This window comes from Heliangelus exortis, chromosome 1 (assembly GCF_036169615.1).
Source record: "Heliangelus exortis chromosome 1, bHelExo1.hap1, whole genome shotgun sequence".
Lineage (NCBI taxonomy): Eukaryota > Metazoa > Chordata > Aves > Apodiformes > Trochilidae > Heliangelus > Heliangelus exortis.
This window is the reverse complement of record NC_092422.1, coordinates 64,222,548-64,242,957: the sequence shown is the minus strand read 5'-3', so window position 1 is coordinate 64,242,957 and position 20,410 is coordinate 64,222,548. Positions and strand designations below refer to the sequence as shown.

General features: G+C 42.5%; 1 protein-coding gene and 1 long non-coding RNA gene across 8 annotated transcripts in view; one reads left to right on the top strand and one right to left on the bottom strand.

The window, feature by feature from the left end:
- LOC139797271 (uncharacterized) overlaps nucleotides 1–20,410 on the top strand; it is a 42,706-nt gene that overhangs the window by 7,859 nt on the left and 14,437 nt on the right. The gene's annotated exons all lie outside the window — the stretch shown is intronic.
- Nucleotides 9,559–20,410, bottom strand: part of CRACDL (CRACD like) — a 64,990-nt gene continuing 54,138 nt past the window's right edge. For 4 of the 7 annotated variants that reach the window (XM_071745617.1, XM_071745646.1, XM_071745608.1 and 1 more), the window contains 4 exons: nucleotides 19,258–19,317; nucleotides 12,609–12,811; nucleotides 10,791–10,926; nucleotides 9,559–9,962 (listed from right to left, as the gene is read on the bottom strand). In XM_071745617.1, the coding sequence (XP_071601718.1) occupies nucleotides 9,817–9,962; nucleotides 10,791–10,926; nucleotides 12,609–12,811; nucleotides 19,258–19,317 (545 nt within the window). In that variant the 3' untranslated portion in view covers nucleotides 9,559–9,816. The remainder of the gene's footprint in view (nucleotides 9,963–10,790; nucleotides 10,927–12,608; nucleotides 12,812–19,257; nucleotides 19,318–20,410) is intronic. The other 3 variants (XM_071745636.1, XM_071745662.1, XM_071745626.1) reach the window with 2 other exon arrangements.

Sequence of the window (20,410 nt, the reverse complement as noted above, 5' to 3'; positions counted from 1 at the left end):
AGCTAGGTGTTCAGTCTCCTCTCAATTGTATGCAGATTACTCTCCTGGCACACAAAGGGAATCCAGCAATAAGAGCAATATGTTGATATTGTATTTTATTCCCAAAAAGTACTTTTCAGAATGACAGCTCCCAGCGTGATCCCACGTGCTGTGCAGCCACGTGGGCAAATGCTAATTCCACCCACAAAACACACAGACAATGAGAGTGAACGAGAGAGGGGTCAGGAGCAGTCACTAATCCAAGTGGTTAAGTACTGGTGGCAGCCAGAGCACATTGAGCAATTAATAAACTCTTTCTGATGTTTGTAACATGTCAGTGGTGAAAAATGTGATAACTACAATAGCTATTATTGCTCACACATTACATGTCATGCATGCTACTCCTGTTGTTCCCATCCTCAGAGGAACAGAGCTGTAACAAATTACAAAGTTGACACATGCAGAGTTCTTTGATTTTTTTCAAGGTGGCTACAGCTTCACCCTAGGTTAGAGCTGTGGCATATGTGTACTGAAGAGTTCCAGTTCAGGCCTCAGGACGACTTGTCCCTAGGCAAGCAAATTTACTGATAATTAAACCCTAAACTCATCAAGGGCCAGGTTTTGTCTCTGCCAGAGAGGAAAATGCAAGGGTGAGGTGGAGAGCATTGCATTGGGTGAGAGCATTGTGTTGGGCACAGGTGAAGTGGGCTTCTGTGGAAAGCAATGGCTTTCCTCCTTGTCTGTCCCACAGCCCTACTTCTTGCCTCTGCATTTAGGTGAGGTTGCCAGCTGTAGGTCAGCCCAGGGCTGACCTTGTCCCTGAGGGAGCACAGCTGGGATGGTAGGTGGTTCTTGGGGAAAACATCCCACTTTCTCCTTCACAAAGCATGGCTGCAGTCTGGCCCTCAGCCTTATCCTCATGCTAATCCTGTTTCATCCTGACTTGTTTATATTTTTAAATCACAGCAACACCATATCTGTTGCTAATTACAGCCCAACAATGCTAACATAGTGTGCAAACAAGGCCATCATCCAAGTATTGTTTCTCATAACCAGAATGCTGGGGTTGCGAACATTTGCATGTTTAATTATTTAGCCAGAACATAAAATTTTTCTTCCTCTCAAAAAACCTTTTTATGAAATGTCTCAATAATTAACCACTTTGTTTATTAACAGCAGGGATGATTCACAAAATGTATTAGTCAGAAACAAGCAAGTAACTACATCTCGCTACAGAAATACGCTACTCCAAAGTAGGTCCCCAGGCATGGCAAATATCAACATGAACTCTTACGTGAGACCCAGCAGACCCACTTTTAATACTATTGAAAGTGTAACAGTGCAGTGGCTGTACAGTGGAGGGGTCAGAGAGGCAGAATTCGATGGCTTAATGCAGTCATTATTCAATATGTATAATTTTGAGAAGACCGGCTCGATTATATTGAGTCAGCTGAAGTGAACCCTGTGTCTATGAATGGTAAAATCTGGATTCAGCTGCAGGCCCACACATGGTGCCAGAGCCCTGGGAAGGAGTCTGCGGGCTCCTGCTCTGGCACGCTGCCTGCTGGAAGGTAGTGGGATTTGTGCACCAGGTGGTGGCCCACGTTTGTACCCCTTGTGTGGGATCTACGAGCAGGAGGGCTTCCTCTATGCAACTCCTAATGAGAAATTTAAAAAAATTAAGAAAAATGAACAGAATCTAGAAAAGTACCCAACAGTACGTAACAAACACTTCTGCCTTGATGACATAGGAAAGGGGATCTTCCTGCAGTAGTTCTGTGCTATGGCTTGCTGAAAGGGAAGAAGGGCTAGTCATGACTTCAGTTGCTTGAGTGTATAAATAGAAAAAAAATCCCCTAAAATGAGTAGTTAGAGTCTGGGCTGAAGTTGCTGAATTGCTGAATGTGTTAAGGATGTCCCCAGCACCAGGCAAGACCCAGAAGTTCTTTTAATCAAGTAGAAGTCAAAGGCTGCAGAGGAAGAAATGGATACTGTCTGTCACTCACTGGAGTCCAGTATGATCGGAACAGTTTCTGTGCCCAGGTGTAAAAGCCCCAAGTTGTACTAAGTGGTGTAAAGGTAAAGCAGAACTCTGAAGCATAAATGGGAGTAATCAGCCACTTAACTGGGAGAAAGAAGATCCTGTGTCCTGGAAGCAAACAATTGCTTCTAAAATAAAATATTTTAATAATTTTTACTTATTAGCTTACATAGATTCAGGCAAGATGGAGATTTTTTTTTCTCCCTTTTAAAATCAATTTTATACTTTGTTGTATTTCAACAATGTTATGCAAGAAATTAAGTTTGTGTCCTTCTGCCCTCTCCAAAACTCATCTGTTACTTGCTAACAAGGATTCCAAATTATTTGATCCAGCTTCTGAGACATTCACATAGTTACGAGGCTTCTTTTTGTCCATCATTTACATAAAAGCCATCAAGGAAACCACCTCTTCTCCTCCCGTATGCTTGGTGTAACTTCTAAGGCTCAGTCTGAGCATCATTATTTTTCAGTGCTGTGCCAGGGGTTGTGTCAAACAGGAGCTGGTGAGGTACAGCTTACTTTGGAAGGTAAATCTGAGGAGCTGTTTGTTCAACAGGGTAAAACAAATGGGAAAACCATGCATCAGGGATACCTGTTCAAATAACCACCCTCTGGCTTTCCCTGCTTGAAACATAAGCCCACATAAATGATCTCTGATAGGGAATGCCACTGTTTTCCTAAGCCAAAGCAAAACCCTCCTTCCCATTCTGCTTCAGGGCAGTAGGTCCCAGAAAAATCTTCCTTTCCCTATCTTCTGTCCACGATCACAAGGTAAGACAAATTGTATCCCCACATTGGCAGAGGAACTTGTGGCATGGAAAGGCAATTCAGAAACTCTCTGGAGAGCAGCTGGCAGCACCATCCAGCATGAGAAGTGCCTTGCAACCAACCCCCTGCCCCAGCCTGCTCATACCCTGCTTCCTGCTGACAGACCCAGCTCCAGAGCTGGATCTGATCCTGAAGAAGCGCAGCCACCCTTCGGCTGCAAGCTGCTTCAGTGCACCAGGAGAACAAACAGAAAATCACAGGGGAGGAGGAAGCAGCAAAGAAACCAGGCAGTAAGAAATCCCTGCTGAGGAGCAGGGAAACTTGCTTCTGCCACCTCCAGCTCCTTTTCTTCTCATTGCTTTTCTCCCTGCCGAGACTGTAACAAACCACAGCATGTGGACTGCACCCACGCATGGCCGTGCCGTGCTCGTGCACCCACAGCACACCCAGGCTGTGGGGAGCACATGCTCACGTGCACATTGCTCACCTGTTCCTGAAGTAGAATTTATACTCACCTTGTTCTTCCCTGCCAGCTGTAGGGTTCATGCAGCATTGCATGGGGCAGGGCCTTGCCTCGCCTGACCCTTGTGTCACTCAGCGGGTCCTGCGAGTGCTGGAGCTGGATTTTTATTGCACCATCGAACTACCACGTAGCCCGGGGGTTTAAAAAAGCACACGGGCGAGTTCTGCAATGCCACGAGGCTGGGGTGCAGGGGCTGACTTGTGTCACAGCTCCTCTCACTTGGGAGTCTCGTTTCTGTGGTTCAAAATAAAGGCACGAAGCAAACAAAAGGCTCCTGAAGCGAAACACAATCGCTTTTGTGCACTTGAGGCGAGAGCTTTGGGAAGAGGCAAAGGAGTTAAAAGAATTCAACCCTTGTTTAAAGGAGTGGCCAGATGGGGAAGATGATGCCTCTTTTGCCTGGACAGGCCCAGGGCCTTACTCTTCTTCTGCCTTGTCTGCAGGCAGCTTGCCCATCAAAATTATCTCCTGTGCTGAGTGCAGAGAGGATGAGCCAACACCTTATTAAGGAGTCTGTTATTTCTGCTGAGAAAGGTGGCTTTTATTTTCCTTAAGGGTTATTAACTGAATGCTCTTCTGGGCATAAGTCTGAGTGTTTTGCTTTGCCCTTTCCGACAGTTCTTGGTTCTTTGATGTAGGCAATGGTTTGGAGTTTACTGATATTTGGGGAAGGGAAGAGATGGACAAATAAAAATAATGTGGGAATGTGATTTCTTTGGGACACACAACCACCAGGGCATGATGTAAGGGCAACTTGACTCTCCAGTGGGAGACTTCTAGTTTCTCATACAGTGTTGAAATCTTTACAGCACCTTGGGCTGCCACTCACCCTAACAGTCCTGTGACTGGAGCTGGAGCCCAGAGACATGTAAATACTGTTGCCTCATTTCAACACAGTCTGATGCCAGCCCCTGGCTAGGGATGGCAGCACCGATGGTGTTTGGCAACTGGAGGATCTTAATGGATTCCTTTGCCTCTTCGTGGTCTCTGATCTGGCCCAAGAGCAGGACAGGTGGCCCAGCTGGAGCTGCCAGCACGTGTGACAAGTGATAGTATGGAAGCCACATGCTGATGATCATCACAGTACCCACTGTTGCAAAGTGCCATTATCCAGTAGACAGTGTATGGAGGATTTTTCATTTTTCCTTTTTTTGTTAAAATATTTCTCAGGCAGAGCTGACTTTCAAAGGCAGGGTAATAGACTGCATGCCAATTCTAAACTTGAAAAATCAAACCATATTTGGGAAAAATGACAATAAGTTAAGAGAGCCTCAGATAGCATGGTACTGCATGGATGGGTCAGCATCCTCAAACTGGCTTCAGTGGAATTAGGAACTTGCAACATACAGCATTTCACATACTCATAAGTAAATACACAAAGCTAAATCAACAATGAAAGCACTTAGTGTGAAGGTGTGTAAAATGGAAGGAAAATTGTCTTCTATCACATTGCTTTGGTAAAATCTTACCTTACCCTTAGCTGCATTCCTAGCAATTCTTAGGAGACAAGGGATCCTAGAGAAAGAGATAGTTCAATATTTTCCTGAATAGCCTCTATTTAAGCTGCCTTAGATGAGCTAGAGAGGTTTTCTTCTGGGAATGTAGCCAGTGTACATAGAGAGTGAGAATCTGCAGGTGAAGCAAAGGCACTGCAGGATACTGCAAAGGAAGAAGATCACAATGAACTGGGTGAATCAAAGTCCTGTCCATCTCCAGCTTCAAAGAGTAACATGATACAGAGAATTATCTGGGAGTCATTCACATGCTATTTATTTTGTGAAGTCAGCAATAACAGGTCCCGTGCTATAAAAACTCAGCTGTCTGTGTTGCTGGTTGAGCAGCTTGGTGAGCACTGGGGGGATGTGAAACTGAGACCTGTGCTCACTTGGAAGTGAAATGCCTTCTCCTACAAGAGTTAATCCTGTGAAGCCACTTGGTGCTGGATCACAGAGGCTTACATGGCCCCTCTGAGGATTTATGGGATGTGGTGCTGCCCAGAGTTCACAAATATTTTTGTGTGTGTTTTTGTCCGTATGTCCCTATAACAGTGTTAAAGTTACCTTCCAACCACAAACAAAATCCTGTAATTAAACCTTTGTTACCCACAGCAGAGTGCTCACCATGTATACAAAGCAAACATTTTGGCAAGTTTATTGTGCTCCTCCAGACTAAGCTGGAATAATGGCATTGCAAAATTATAGCAAGCATCTTGCTACACTGCTGCTGGGCATTTTCACTGGCAACATGATTTTATACTCCTTTTCATCTTGTAAAAAAATGCAACAAATTTAGTAAATGTTTTTACTGTCCAAGGCAACACAGTGACAAAACACCATATCAAAGTAAAGGCCAGGGGGATATTTCGGGCTTAAGAAATTATTGTACTTTCCTGTATGTTTAAAATAAATAAAGAAAATAAATTGCATTTTTTTACATAAAATGACAAAACACTAGGAGGTAGCTAATTAGGATAATCCAGCTAGTACAGTGCAAAAGTCATTAAAGCTGAAGTTTTTGCCCAGAAAGATGCTTGATACACAGGTTCATCTGCACAGTGAGCAGTCCTTCCCTGCTGTGAAGGACAACTGCCTGCAGACTGTCACCTTGCTCACCAAGTGGAAAGCCAAAGATGCATCATGCAGCACTTCTGGCAGAAACGCTTCTATTTTTCAAGTCCATTTTGTTGTTCTTTGACTGCAATTCAAACCATGGTATTTATGTGCATGAGTCAGGAACAAAGGCTGAATTTTTACATTATATTTCACTGTTAGATGTTACACACCAACAATATGTATTGAAGTTGCCTGAGCAAAATGGATCTGCCCGAGTCAGTCGTATTGCTTCCCAGCTGGAAAAGTACAATGACATCCTTAGGGAAGTTGATCTGACCTGAAAGGTTTTTCAGGTGGCATTGAGTGTGAAACATAAATCACTGTTCATGCAGAGAAGAAAAATATATTTGTATTTGCATCTTTCCATTGCCACAAATGGGCCATTTGACCAAAGGAAAATGCACAGGCTCTGTAACTATTTTCTGCCTGCCTGTTGAGTGGACAGCTATTGCAAGATCCCCTTGCATGACCCTTTGACTTAGAATGAAGAAATCTGGATATAGACCAAAGCTATGAGAAAAATGCCCTCTAACCAGTCAGATCAGAGGTCCAGGTAGCCAAGTGTCTTCTCTTGCACAAAGACCAGGGCCACTGGCAGTGGCAGGAGAATATGAAGATGACAAATCCACAGTCACACAGCCTCCCAAAGCCAAGGCTGTGGCTTTCATGGTGAGCTGCACTTGATGGATTTTGTCTTCTACTAACTTGTCTAGCAGCTGCAGATTTTGAAGTTATCTAAACCTTTGGTGTTGACAGCCTCCTACAGCAATCAGTTCCAGTTTAATTATGCATCGAATGAAAAGAATATCATTCTACCACTTCCCTAAAGTATATTTTGAGTTACCTAAAATTTCTGCATAGTTATAGAAGAATAGGTCAAGGTTCTGAGTTGATTACATCCGGGCCTGAGCAGCCTGTGGGGCTGCAGCCTCCTTCCCTTGGTGGTCAGATGGAGGTTGCCCATGGGCTCATAAGGATCCATTAACCCCGCTGCCACCACTCGAGCAGCCATTTGCACCCACTAAATAACAAAAGCGAGTGGAGCCAGCAGAAACCTGAAGGCAGCAATACCTGGACCACGTCACAGTCAGTGGCAAAAAACAGGCTGAGGTCCACCTTGTGCTTTGTGCCTCCATGTGCTCCCAAATGCTGCACGATCATGGGTGGTGCATGATGTCTCCAGTGCTGCATGTAGGGCTGTGCTCCATGAAGAGCTGGTTCTGCCTCTCCTCCTCTCCTTGATGTCTGCAAGGAGCAGCACATGGAGCTTGCTCTCCTTGAGACTGTGCAGACCTTGCCATGGTACTTCTGCCTTTTGTCTCCATCATTCCAGAGCATCCATCAGGAGATAGTTCAAGGGATGTCTACACTTCCCCTTACATGCAGGCTGTGCTCCTGGAAGCTGGTCATGATTCAACACAGTCTTAATCATTTTAAACCAGGAGCAAATCACAGGGAGACAGACTGTACCTTGAACTGCATTTTCTGAAAACACCGTGCTCTTTGCATAGAGGAGCAATAATTAAAGAATATGAATTTGAGGGTTCTTTATATATATTAATTTTCTTTAATAAGGGTTTTTTTTTCCAAGATTCTTGCAAAATGTAATAGCATATCTTAAAATTACACTTTATGCTAGAGCATTGTTGATTACAGAAAGGGTGCTTTGGAAAGAGAGAGGGAATTAAGGTTTTTTTTAATTGTATCTGAAAAATGTACCTCTTTCTACTTTAGGTTCTTGAGTATGGCTTGAATACCCCCAAAAAATCACTTGAGATTAAGGACAGCTCATGCTTGCTCATAGGGAAGCAACTTCAAAGTTGTTTGCACAACCAGCCTGCAGGCACTTGAGCTCAAGGTTGCATGTCCTGTAATTAAGTTACTATTTCTGTTGTGGAACTGTTTAAGAGAGAGCTGTCTTGCCACTTCTCATTTCAGCGGGTATGTCCGCACTGCCTTTTGTGATCTGCATAAAAGAGAAAAACCCTGGGCCAGTTGGCAGAAACCAGTGTGCATCAGGACTGCTGACAGCTCCTGCGATGGGCTGGAGCACGTCTGTCCAAGTGGCTGCATCAGACCTTCAGCAGTGATGCAGCCTGGCTGGCTTTGTCCAGAAGTTTTGACAAATAATGTAAAACTTGGTTTTCCTCCTCACATTTTTGACAGTGAAAGACTACCTGTCTAAAAACTATTGACAGTGTCTTGGATAATCAAGTGGTGAGGCACTGGAAAAGTTGTCCAGGGAAGTTGTGACTGCCCCCTCCCTGGAAGTGTTCAAGGCCAAGTTGGATGGTGCTTGGAACAACCCAGTCAAGTGGGAGGTGTCCCTGCCCATGGCCGAGGGTCTGGAACTAAGTGATCTTTAATGTCCCTTCCAACCCAAACCATTCTGTGACTGTGATTCCATGATTACAAACTGCAATTGACATTACTGAGGCAGTTTCCTCCCTACCTCCTTAGAGAAGACAAGATTTTGGAACTGCAAATGCAAATGCAGATGCTAGGAAATCCTACATCTCCTAAAGTCTCCCTGCCCTTTTTCCAAATAGAATGTTAATACAACAAGAAAAACAAAACTGCAAGTAAATAAACCTAAGGAATGCAGTACTAAGGTAGAACTTCAGGTGTATGTACACAAAGTAAAATGATTGCCTTAGCACTGGGCCATTCATTTGCAAAGAAATTCCCTAACAGTGTTCGTTGTTTGCTTCTTTAACTCCCAGGGAGGGCTTGAAATATATGCAGAGTGATTTCAGTCAATCGAGCAGCAATGAGTTATGATTTCTCTTGCAATTCTTGTTAAACAGGTGAAGGTAAAAAGCCTAGGAAACTTTGTGAGGTGGAGACCCAAACCAGTATGGGAGACTCAGGCTGATCAGCATAAGAATTTTATATAAAGGCAGTAAAGCACAGAGGTGCTATACATTACTATATTAAAAAATGAGAATAATTATGATTTTGTAGGGTGTGATATGTGAAGCTGACACCTCAAAGAAGTTCACGTTTTTTACCCAGCACTCCAGTTTGGATTCCAGCTGGAGACTTCTCAGTTCTTCTGTTCTAACTAAATTCACATTGTCCACTGCTACTTATATTAACCTCCTAATAGAGAATGATGATTCCACATAAAGGAAAACCAGTTGCACCCAGATAAACTCATATAGGAAAGTAACTGTGAATGCACTGATGGGCTTCCAACCGCAGTTCAGTTTCCTTACTGCTCTCCTGTTGGCAAACACTGTGCAACAAGGTAGCACACAGAAGGAGCTGAGGAGATTTTATTTGTGGTCAGGCATAAATGTGGGTATTTGTGCCTCATGAAATGTAACCTAAACTGGCAACTGGACCACTTGGCTCAGCTAGGAAAACATGCAGCTCAAGCCACACATTTTAATGGAGTGCTCACTGGCAGCTACTCATGAATAACTCCATGGTCCCAACAACTTTGAAAGAAAGAATGTCAGGCAATTCCACTGAAACACATCAACAGAATCAGGATGTTAGAGCACAATTTATAAATGTAAACACAGGAAACCGTAACAAATAGAAGTTTCTAGCAAGAACAGAAGTTCAGCGAAGTTTAGCAAAAATCCTGTTTCAATGCAAATGTCATTAAAAGCAGAAAACACAGGAAATCTGTAAGGCAAAGGCTTTATTTTCCACAGTGTAAGTATGTCCTTAGCATAATTTAAGTAATCCATTGCCATTGCAATCCTGATTGCTACAAAGTTGAAGGTAAACGTTTTGACTGCACCTATTGCACACTTTTTCCACAGCTATATAATAAAACCCTTCTCCTGTATCAAGAGATTCTTCACGGTGATTAGCTGGTCTGTAGAAGTTCAGATAAGTAGTTGTCTTAATTATGAAAGATGCTATTTGTCTGCATCGTTCTATTTTATAATCTGTGGCATATCACTCCAAGCTTGTGATTTCTTTTTGGCCAGTTCCATCCATGATGGCTGATCCAGAGCTGCAGTACTGGCTTTCTTGAAGTGGCTTATTTCCTCTTTATCCACTTGTGCTGCTGGCGGAGCCACTGTAAATAAAACACGTGGACATTTTATGCTCACTTGCTGTGCAGCTATACAGCCCAGCTTTTTCATTAAAAACTTCTCATGCCTTACCCTATGGGAGAAATTCTTTACATTTCACATAGAAGTTTCTTCTACAATACCTTACTGAAACAATAACCATACTGTTCTCAAAAGAATGCAATGTTTTTCTCATCACTAGTACCTTCTCAGTCCCCAAATTTACCAAAATCAACATGGTGACCTGGATTCCTTGCTGTACCTCATATTAATACCCATGCTGAAGAAGAAAGTCTTTTAATTAGCAAGAGAATTAATTTGCAAATTCCTCCTTTACACAGCCCCCATCTCACAGGAATTTTATTACCTTCTAAACTTCTCCCCTTCTTGCAAATTTGAATTTACCAAATAGTTTTGAAGTTCTTGTGGGAGCAACTACTAGCAGTTTGTGATCACATCATTTCAGCTTACTGAGGAAACCACATTAAAACTGAACACTACTGAAGATATTTTTGTATGCATTTTACTGTTTACACTGGGTTAGTGTTTTTGGGACTGTGAAATTACCTAGTCCTATGAAATGGCCTGGTGCTTTTGATTCACATTTCTTTCAACAAGAGTTTTGACTACTGTGTAATCAAAATAGTAAAAGGGAGATGCTACCCAGAGGTAGCTCACCCACAGAGGTGAGTGCTGAGAGAACAGTTTGCCCTTGCTTGTGTGGGGCTGGGATTAGGATCTCTCCCCTACTCCTTTTCCAGCAGGCTAAAGGAGGATTTCTTCTGGCAAGGCTGTGAGATAACAGTCTACATTTAAAGCATTTTATTTCTTACCAGGGGCATAATGTGACAGTGAATTTGTTCTCAGCAGTGGCTCCTTCACATCAGACTTTGTCTCTTTCCTGTGTTCTTCAGAAGGGATTTTAGGTGCCAAGTGTGAAGGTTTGTTCCATTGCTGCTTCCCTGACCCCTAGCCACAGAGAGGGATAAAATCCAGTCAGTGCAGAGAGAACGAGCAGAGAAAGTGGACATCGTGTCTGTCACAGTCCAAAGACCACATGAACTTGTCACACATTGGTCCCACATCTCTCACTGGAGCTGATAGGTGTTCAGAGAGCTCTAGTGATTTCATGTTAGCATCCATGAAACCCAGCTTTACAAATTAAAACTATCCCTCTGTATATCATTCAGAATGGTGTATCTGAGCATATTATTATAGTCTTCAATGCAAAATGTATTCCAAGCCCTTTGTACATCTCTACTAACATATGTAAGATTCGGAAATAGTTTTGTTCTGTCATCCCCCTTCTACCTCCCAAATTTTGTGCTGTAAATGGATTTTTTTGTAAAAAAAAATCGAACATATCCTCCCATGGATTTTCTTGTCAGTATCAAAAACTTCCCTGCAGTGATAGTGCCTGGTGACATGTGGGAGAAGGAGAAAGTGGGAGTAGTACAGTGACACTAAGCCTCATGCACTGCAGTCAGGAGCATCTTGGCATGTTTCTGTTTAGCTGACACAGAGAAATAAATCACATGACATGAATTTTAGGGAACATTGCCAGCTAAAATCTGGAGTTTCCTATATGACACAGAAATTGTATTTTGGATTCATTTAACCCCTTGGTATTTTAAGTGCTATAACAACTTTGAGCATTATTACAGTTCACAATCTGGACTAGACCTTTTATTAAGTAGTTTTTCTCATTAATGTAACTACTGCTATTTTTCATTATCTAGAGATATTCTTTTATTCCAGAATATTATTATTAATCTATCTGGGGTTCTAACAATACCATCTGAGGCAAGAGGGTAGGCCATTTGCACTGGGAGTGTTACACTGGTATAGGACACATACGTTCCTGCATCAGCACAGGGTTCTTACTGTGCAGGAGGCAATAGAGGCAGCATCCACACACTGCTGCCTCTGTGAGCCCAGTAGCAGAGAAGCCTTGTTAGTACTCTGCATTAATGGCAAGACCTTTGAATGGCCTGGTTTTGTCACCTGGGAAAAATCACTTTTTACAGGTATCACCCTCTTTTGCATGGCATCTTTGAAGCGTCAGCCCGTATTCCATGGCACCACATGGGCATCTGAGTTATCCATATACAGGGAACCAGAATTTTTATCTTGGCACTTCCTGTGAGTGCAAAAGTTATTTTTATCTTCTTTCACTTCTCAAGGCTCTAAAAATTGTTATCTAGGAGCTTCTGGGACTGAGTTGTTCATTCAGTGTTAAACCAGTCAGGAAGTATAGGAGTTTCAATGAAATGCTGTGCTTAGAAGAATAGTAAAAGAGAATGTGTTCCCTCTGTATTGAGAGAGATCTGAGACTGGACAATTTAGCACCCCATTTCTGATATTTTAGCATGCAATACACACATTAGTTCTGGTAAATATATATTGAGCACCCAAGAGATTTCACACACCTCACATAGCTCCAGAATTTCTCGGAGATATAAATTTACCTACCTGAACAATAAGGAAACTCTAAATCTGTAATACATTTCCAAGAGCAACATCTTTGTTATGTATGATTATTCTCATTAAGCATCTGTAATCATTACAGGATGACTGGTAACACAGCAGTAGATCCAAAGAATACTACAGGAAGGCGATACGAAAGCATCACAAATTTGTACTATAAATACCTCTGCTTGTTCCTTCTCTTTATTCTGTTTCTCTGCATCGGACTTAATATCTGGAGCCACAGGTTTTTCTCTGTCAAGTTCCTTCTCTTGCTGCATGCCCCTCTGCTTCTGTCTTGCTATGGAAATCCAAGCTGGCTCTGTAGGACTGTTGGGATCTCTTCTGGAGTCTCCAGCAGCCATGGGGGGAGGCAGGCTTCTCTCTGCTGACAGATTGTTTATGTACATGGTTATTAGAAAGAGCTGTAATTAGCCCACACTTGCTCACCGCACGGATTGGTCCCTGGGTGTGTGACCAGCCTTACTAAATGGGAATGCTGTTTAGTTTGGTCTACAAACAGCAGCCTTCCTGGGCTCACTGTTTTAAATTCTACTGTTGAAAAGCACTTTGCCTCATTGGCTAAAGTCATGGTGTCAGCGTGCTCATATGAGGGAGATACAGAAATATGAATCAAGTTCCATTAATCTGCCTATTTTCCAAGGTTTCCCCTTCCACCTCCTCCTCCCATCTGCTTCGTGGCCTCTTAGAGACAAGCAGCAGCTGATTCAAGGCTGGACACATCTGGACCATGGTGTGGCAAAGACATCCCTGCTGTGGCTGCCCTCAGCTCCTGCTCTTCTTATGCCCACAAAGCAGCTGCCAATGCCTTACTCTGGTTCATGCCTTCCTTTCCCACCCCTTTAGGAGCAGCCTCCCTCACACCACTCCTTGATGCCTGCAGATGCTGTGGATGCTGCAGAGCAGCAGACTCTGTGGCATCTGATCTCACAGAAACGCTGCTAAAACCACAGGGTTAGTTCACAGTCTTTTGACCTGAGCTTTGCTTTGGCTTATCCCTGATGACAGTCCCTCTAGGGCCAGTCACTTTCACTGTGCTCTACCAGAACTGAGATTTCAGTGAGACAAGAATTTAAAAAAAAAATTAAATAAATTAAAAAAACCCTTCACTCAGAATCACAGAATCATCATGGTTGGAAAGGACCTTCAGGATCAGAAATGCTACCTTGCTGTCCTCACAGCAGGGACAAGCAGTATCCAGAGATATGGGGAAGTGGAATACCCTCTATTCAGGTATTCTGTGACGAGAAATCCTGTCTATACACTGAGCAGAACTGTACCAAGAGAAAAGCCTCAGCTCCTTTGTTGGTACCAGCACCCAGGTTCTCCACTTCTTCACTGGCTCACACTGCACCCAAAATTCAGTTTTCCAACTAATATGGAGCCTCTGCATGATTTAAAAGAGGAACAAGAACAGTATTAACACCCCTAGACCCATCTTAGAGCCATAAGGAAAGACAACTTAACCTTTCTCAGATGTTTCTTTTGACTAATGTACCCTGATTTACAGAAAGCTATTTCAGGGCAGAGATTAAGCTTCTCATCTTTAAATCATGTGTGGTCCTGCCCTGAGGACAAGTTTGTTATCTAGCCAGCATTCTGTTCAGGGAGCCAGGAAGAGGCAGAACCAGCCAGGAAGGATTACTGCCCCAGAGTCCCTGGGGTCTAAACTGCTGTGTTGGAACAGAGATGGGCCACCGGGGCACAGGACCCTGTGGATCTGGAGGTCTGCTTTAAAGGAATGTAGCCCCAGTCAGGAATAAGGCAAATGTCTCTGGAGGCACATTTGAGATGCCTCGTGAAAGCCTGGGAGATGAAAGGGATGATGGTCTCAAGAGTTGGAGTCTGCAAAATCAGGCACATTAGGAAAGCTCACAGACTTTCTTTGCCCAGGGATTTTCTCAAGTCGTTGTACCTCACCTCAGACACACCAGTTATTTGAGCAAGTAAATACTGTAAAGCCTATGTCAGCTAAAAACCACAAAAAGAGGAAGCACAAGTTTTGTTTCCAGGCCAAAGCAAGATATTTTGGCTGCTGATGCCTGCAATTCCCTTCATGTGCACATCGTGTGATCTTGCAGGGAAACCTCTGAAAGAAAGAAGGTAGGAAGTCCAGTTCTGTAAATGCAGCGCATCTAAAGCAGGGCTCTTGTACACTGAATTATTTTCCTTCTCTCTTGCATGGCAAATTACTTCATCCCACCTATGTCCTGGCTTTCCAGGCCAACAGCTGTTTCGCCCATAATCATCTTCCCTTCTCTTCACTAGCTGCCCTGACTTCATCTAATTTTACAGGGTGATAGAGAATAACACTGGAAGACATCTCAAGATGTTAACAAGTCTACCCTTCAGCTGCAAGGCAAGATCACTTACAAGATCAATTTCACATAAACTGTTTCCTGACAAATACGTGTCTAATCTGTTCTTAAAACCCTCCAGAGATGGACAGATGCCCCAGTCCCCCTAGATCACCTATCTGTCCTATGTCTTGGATATTCTTCTACATGATTTTTTCCGTTGGTAAATTAAATCTTCTTTGCTCTAAGTTGAATCCCTACCATCTTCTCCTATACACTATGGACACACCTGTACACATACTCCTATGCACAGCCTTTTATGCATTTGAAGTTTTAGACCACGTTTTCCCTATTTTTAAACTTTTCTGATTGGTCATATACTCTTGCTTTTGTGGGAATTGTCCTAATTTGCTCCAAATCTTCAAAATACGGTGCTCAAAACTAGCACATGGCATTTGAGACTAAACGTTAGCATCAGGTGAAGTGGAAGGGCTCCTCCAGTTCACCTGAGATGGTCGCCTGTACACATCAGTCAATGTGATGTGTTTCATTCACAATTATGTTATTTCTGTTTTGTATTTAGCTCTCTTCTATTTCCCATTTGTATCTATGCACTGGAATATTTTTGTACATATAACAGAACTTTCTACTTGTCTGTAATGAAAATATTCTTTCCAAGCCAGGTTTCTACTTTCTCAAGATAACCCTGATTTCTATTCTTGTCTCCCAGTGTGCCCACAGGCTTTCTAGCTTCATAATACTTGCAAAATAAGCACACACTTAGTTCTGTCAACCAATGTCCTTAAATATACAGAACAGTGTCAGACTAAGATGTCCACCATATGGCCACTGTCATACTAATGACAGTGAATCATTAGTTGCCACATTTGGTAGCTTTGCATCAACCCAGTGAATAGCTCCACTGTACAGCATTCATTACAGGAATGTCATGATATTTATAGGAACTCCCTGTGATGCCAGTTATCATCATTTGATGTGGTCTGCTCTTGACCGGGTCATCTTGGTTGGAACTTCTGTTATCTTGTTATGTTTCTCCCTCTCTCTGTTCTTCATCTCACTTATTTCTTTTTTTTTTTTTTTTTTTTTTTTTTTTTTTTTTTTTTTTATATGTCGCCTTCTGGAGCCTTCTTTTATCTTCTACAGTTTGCCAAGATAACCACTACCTCAAGGAACTAGCTCAAGGACTGCTCTCTTCTCTGGGACTTTTAGAACAAACATAATTAGGAGCTTCATGAGTAAACCCATGCAGCTGAGTTGTTGTAATGTTTGCTAATGCATCTGCCATCACACCCCCTCTTTGTTTGCAGGTAATGGCCTCGAACCCATGTGGACCTTTTCAGGTCATAAGCAATTTGAGCAGGACCTGTTAGTGCATTGCCCAGTAAAGCCACATTTCATTAGTTCCTAAAGCACTCCTATGATACACAGATTGATCGCAACTACTGAAGATGATGGTGATGTCTAGTGCTCCTCAGAGGTCAGAATCCCTCACTCAGTACATAAAGTAGCTTTTCACTTGATTTACTTTCTACCCAATTGAGTCAAGTCACTTTCCTAGCATCATGTAACTAATACCCATCCAGTAGTTATGTTCAATATTATGAAGATGTTTCCCCATTGAAATCTCCCTGCACCTGTAAATCCATTCCATCAAATATACCCTTTCCCCCCCATACACAGATCTCTTCTCAGCTCAGAGAAGAGAAGGCTCTGTGTATAGCTACAGACACACCACAACTTGCATCCTTTTCCACCACCTTTTTAACATCCTTCACTGCCTGCAATTTCTGGATGCTCACAAACACCAATATCTTTACCCCGAAGACCCTTTTCAATCCACCCACCAGCTTTTCCACGATACTGGGAACCTGACTTTTGCCTCGAGACTGCTAGCAGTGTACATCTTAGTCTCTGTGACTCAAAATCACCCTTTGTGTTTTGTCCCATTTTCCCTCTTGCACCACAGGAGTTTTCTGTAAACACCAGCTGAACCCCACATTGTTCCTCCCACCACACAATCAATACCAACAAATTGACTGCTATGCCCAGGCTCTACTTACTGCTCTATATGTCATGTTCTTATTGCTACCTGTGCTCTTGTTTCTCTGTCATCCTTATGGATTTAAGATTAATCTCTCTGTTATTTCAATGTGCATTGCCTAGCACAACAGGGCTCCCAGCCCAACAGCGTTAGGTCTGGAGGCTGCTATTGTAAAAATGTTTTTCACAAGGCAGATATTCTCAGGAAGGCATCAAGCAATTTTGCTCTTCAGACAGTTCTCCCTGATGAGACGCCAGACATCCTAGTCATGCCAATTAGAAGATAGCCAAATTAGAGCCAAGTATCACCCGAAAAAGATAGCATCAGAATGGCCCTGTGATAGCAGGGAACAAAAACTCTTTATCATAATCTTGAAAGATTTTAAGTGGATCTGTACGGGCCTGATTTAGGACAGCAGAGTAGCGTCACCTACAGAGCATGAACAGCTGAACTCTTCCTGGGAGGGGCTGCTTGTTTCTTTATACAATTCCTTTCCATCCTTGTTCCTGTGAGACTCTTTTCCTGCAAAAGGCCAGGCAGGCAAGCAAGGAAGGGAAACTCCTTATCTTTAAGCAAATCACATGCAACCCATGAAGGATTTGCTACCTCATCTGTCAGCTAGAATTACTGCAGGGGTAGAAGAAGCACTTTCACTATTTATTACCTTCCCCATTGCCCAGAGGTCCTTTACATCCTCCCACCTTCAACTAGAGAAGGTTTTTTGGCAGTACATGCACACTGTTGTTTCAGCCTGAAGGCTGGAAGGTGGTGAAGTAATCCCTGAGATAGTGCAGTGAAGTAAGTTGGCAGTTGAAGGTGATCTGAAATTTTCCTAAGAAGCTCTTGGTACCTTGAGGGGCACAGAAAGGCAAAAAGCTTCCTCAGGAAGCCACTATTCACAAGAGAAGTGCTGCTCATACATCATCTTCCTCAGTTCAGTGACTAACTGATTATCTGGAACAAGCCCTCCCTATCCCAGCTCATCCGGTCATGAGGTAGTTCACAAGCTTTTATGGCTCACCATGTGGTAAAGGACAGCATTTAAGGAATCAGATAGCCAGAGTGGAACCAAGAGTATTCACAAGGAGAATCTAATTCCTGCTTCTCCTGCTTGTCACATGCACAGCAGCTAGCACAACAGTTCTCAGTTAATAAATACCACTTTCAGGGTGACAATACAGTAAAAAATGTTCTGTGGGAAGCTGAGTGAATTCAACAGGCCACAGCTGCTACAAAAAAAACCATATTTCACTTCTCCTTCAGTGAAGCAGGGCTGAGCCTCTTGCTTCCAAGTTACACATAGGAGATTTTCTGAAAAAAAACCAAACCAAAAAACCCCTAAAATCTGAATCATATTCTTCAGTTCTTACTACAATGTGTAATTTTAAACAAAGTCATTACTTAATAACTTCATAAGCTAATAAATTATATTGCTGGCAGCTATTTGTCTCTCATTCACTCAGGTTTAACCTTGTGATTGCATTTCCCTGTTTTCCTTGGAACTGGCTTGGCCTGAGTTTTGAAAAACAAGCGAGCCCCTTTCTCCCCTTGGGATAAGTCACCAACAATGGGAAGATACCAGGTAAGAACTTGTCAAGCCACAGTGGGCTGTCACCACATATTAAAACTAGCATTTAATGTAGGCTGCCAAGGTCTTCTGCTGCCACTGGAAACCACACCCTGAGGCTGCTGAAGCCCTTCCTTCACCTCTTTGCCACAGCCATCAAACACAAGCAGACAGTCACCAGACCAGCCACTTCATCTGTGTTCTTCACCATTTCTGCAGCTGACAGTGGAAGATGAGGTCTGAAGCCAAATGAATGATAGAACACCTGCACAGTGCCTCCCACTGATCTGAATCACCTGAGCTCCTCTCCACTGGCTGCCTCAGAGGTTCTGAAGCAGGGAAATTTTCCTGCTGCAGCCCCATGCAAGGGACATATCTGCTTCCTTCAGCATCTTACTAAAGCAGCCTTTCTTTTTTTATTTTCTCAGACTAAAGCTCCTATCTTACAGATGAAATTTCTTCTACTTAAATACTGTGGAAATAAATGTGAGCACTTCTCATTGGTAGTTGGATACTATCTGTTTATGTGTGTCAATTGTGTGAACAATAGGATGGAGATAAAACATTAATCTTTATGTACAAAAGGAGATCTGTGATTCACTTGTTATTGTGCATTGGTTCATATGCACACACAGGAAGAGAAATACCTATTCCTGTGTATTGACAGGCAGACATACTCAGTGTATTCAAGTGTATCTGGAGGGGGTGTGTGCTGCTTATATGGATAAACACAGCAAAGACGTATTTAAACATCACCCTGGGATTTAGGGATTGATTTTTTTTCTTTCACAGGTAGTCTCAGATATTGTACCTGTTTTCATTAAATCTAAATAACTTTGTGTGTACAGAATATAGCAGAGACTCCTTCTAACATTTCAATCTCATACCTGAAAAGGAACATCTTATGCCTGCAAGGACTGCAAGCAGTGGTTGCTCTTTACATACATCTGTTCAGGAGAAAGGTCAGAGGCAGAATGTTAGAGCCTTTTGAAAGACATACCTCTAGCAGCAAGCAAAGCTAACTTGTGGATTCTCTGCATATTTTAAAAGCAAACACACTCAAAATTAATCCAAGCAACTTCATACAGGGAGTTTACACCCCCCTGTATACAACCATGTCATTGTTTTATAACACTGCTTATGCATGCATGTTTAATTCCACACTGTGGTATCTTTGCTCATTTATAAAACACCAGTTATTTAAGGAAGGGCTTTACAAATTCGTATGGCATTTAGTATTTCCTGGCCTACATACTTCCCTTTGTTTATTAAAGGATGATGTATATTTGTGTGAGTGTACACACCCAATCCTTAATTTCAGACAAAGCTATTCTAAAAGATTCAGCTAAGTATTTTTGATATTTCATTCTTCTCTATGCTGCTCTTTTATTTGATTTTTGGTTGGATGTATACCACTGATGCCAGGAGTCTTTCTGACACAAGGAACTGCTATGTTTGCATCAAAGTCTATTTCGCTGCTGGAAAACAGCCATATTACAAAATAGCCTGTCAAAACAGAAAAAGCAACTTCTTTTTGAAAAATAAAGAAAAAGAAAAAAAAGACAGCTTTCTTTTCAGCTTTAGTCAGAAAGCATTAAAGCAATGCCTTTTTATGTATGTAGAGAAACATTTTTCTTGTCTTGTTATTTCAGAGACTGCATTTGCTAGACAACACACACCAATTTTGTTCACTGTTATGTTCTCTGTCCCTCCCCAAGTTCCTTTTCTCTGTTATAAGCACATCCCCCTGCTATAGCTCCTCAGTCACTGATTTTTATATGCTCTCATATGCACATTCACACAGGCATTGCTTGTGGTTTTACTTCTGTAATAACCTGTTAGCACGTTATTTGTTTCTGCCCTTTATGGGACTTCTAGCAAAGTGCATCAGCCCCAAACAACACAGCTTAACCTTTTAATTCTTGCAAAGCCTTTAGCTCCAGAAATGCAAAAAATTACTCCTCCTGGGGTGACTAATTTGCACTGCAATTAAAGAGCTGCATTGCAGCCCCACAGAGGCCAAGCAATCCCCCACTAGTT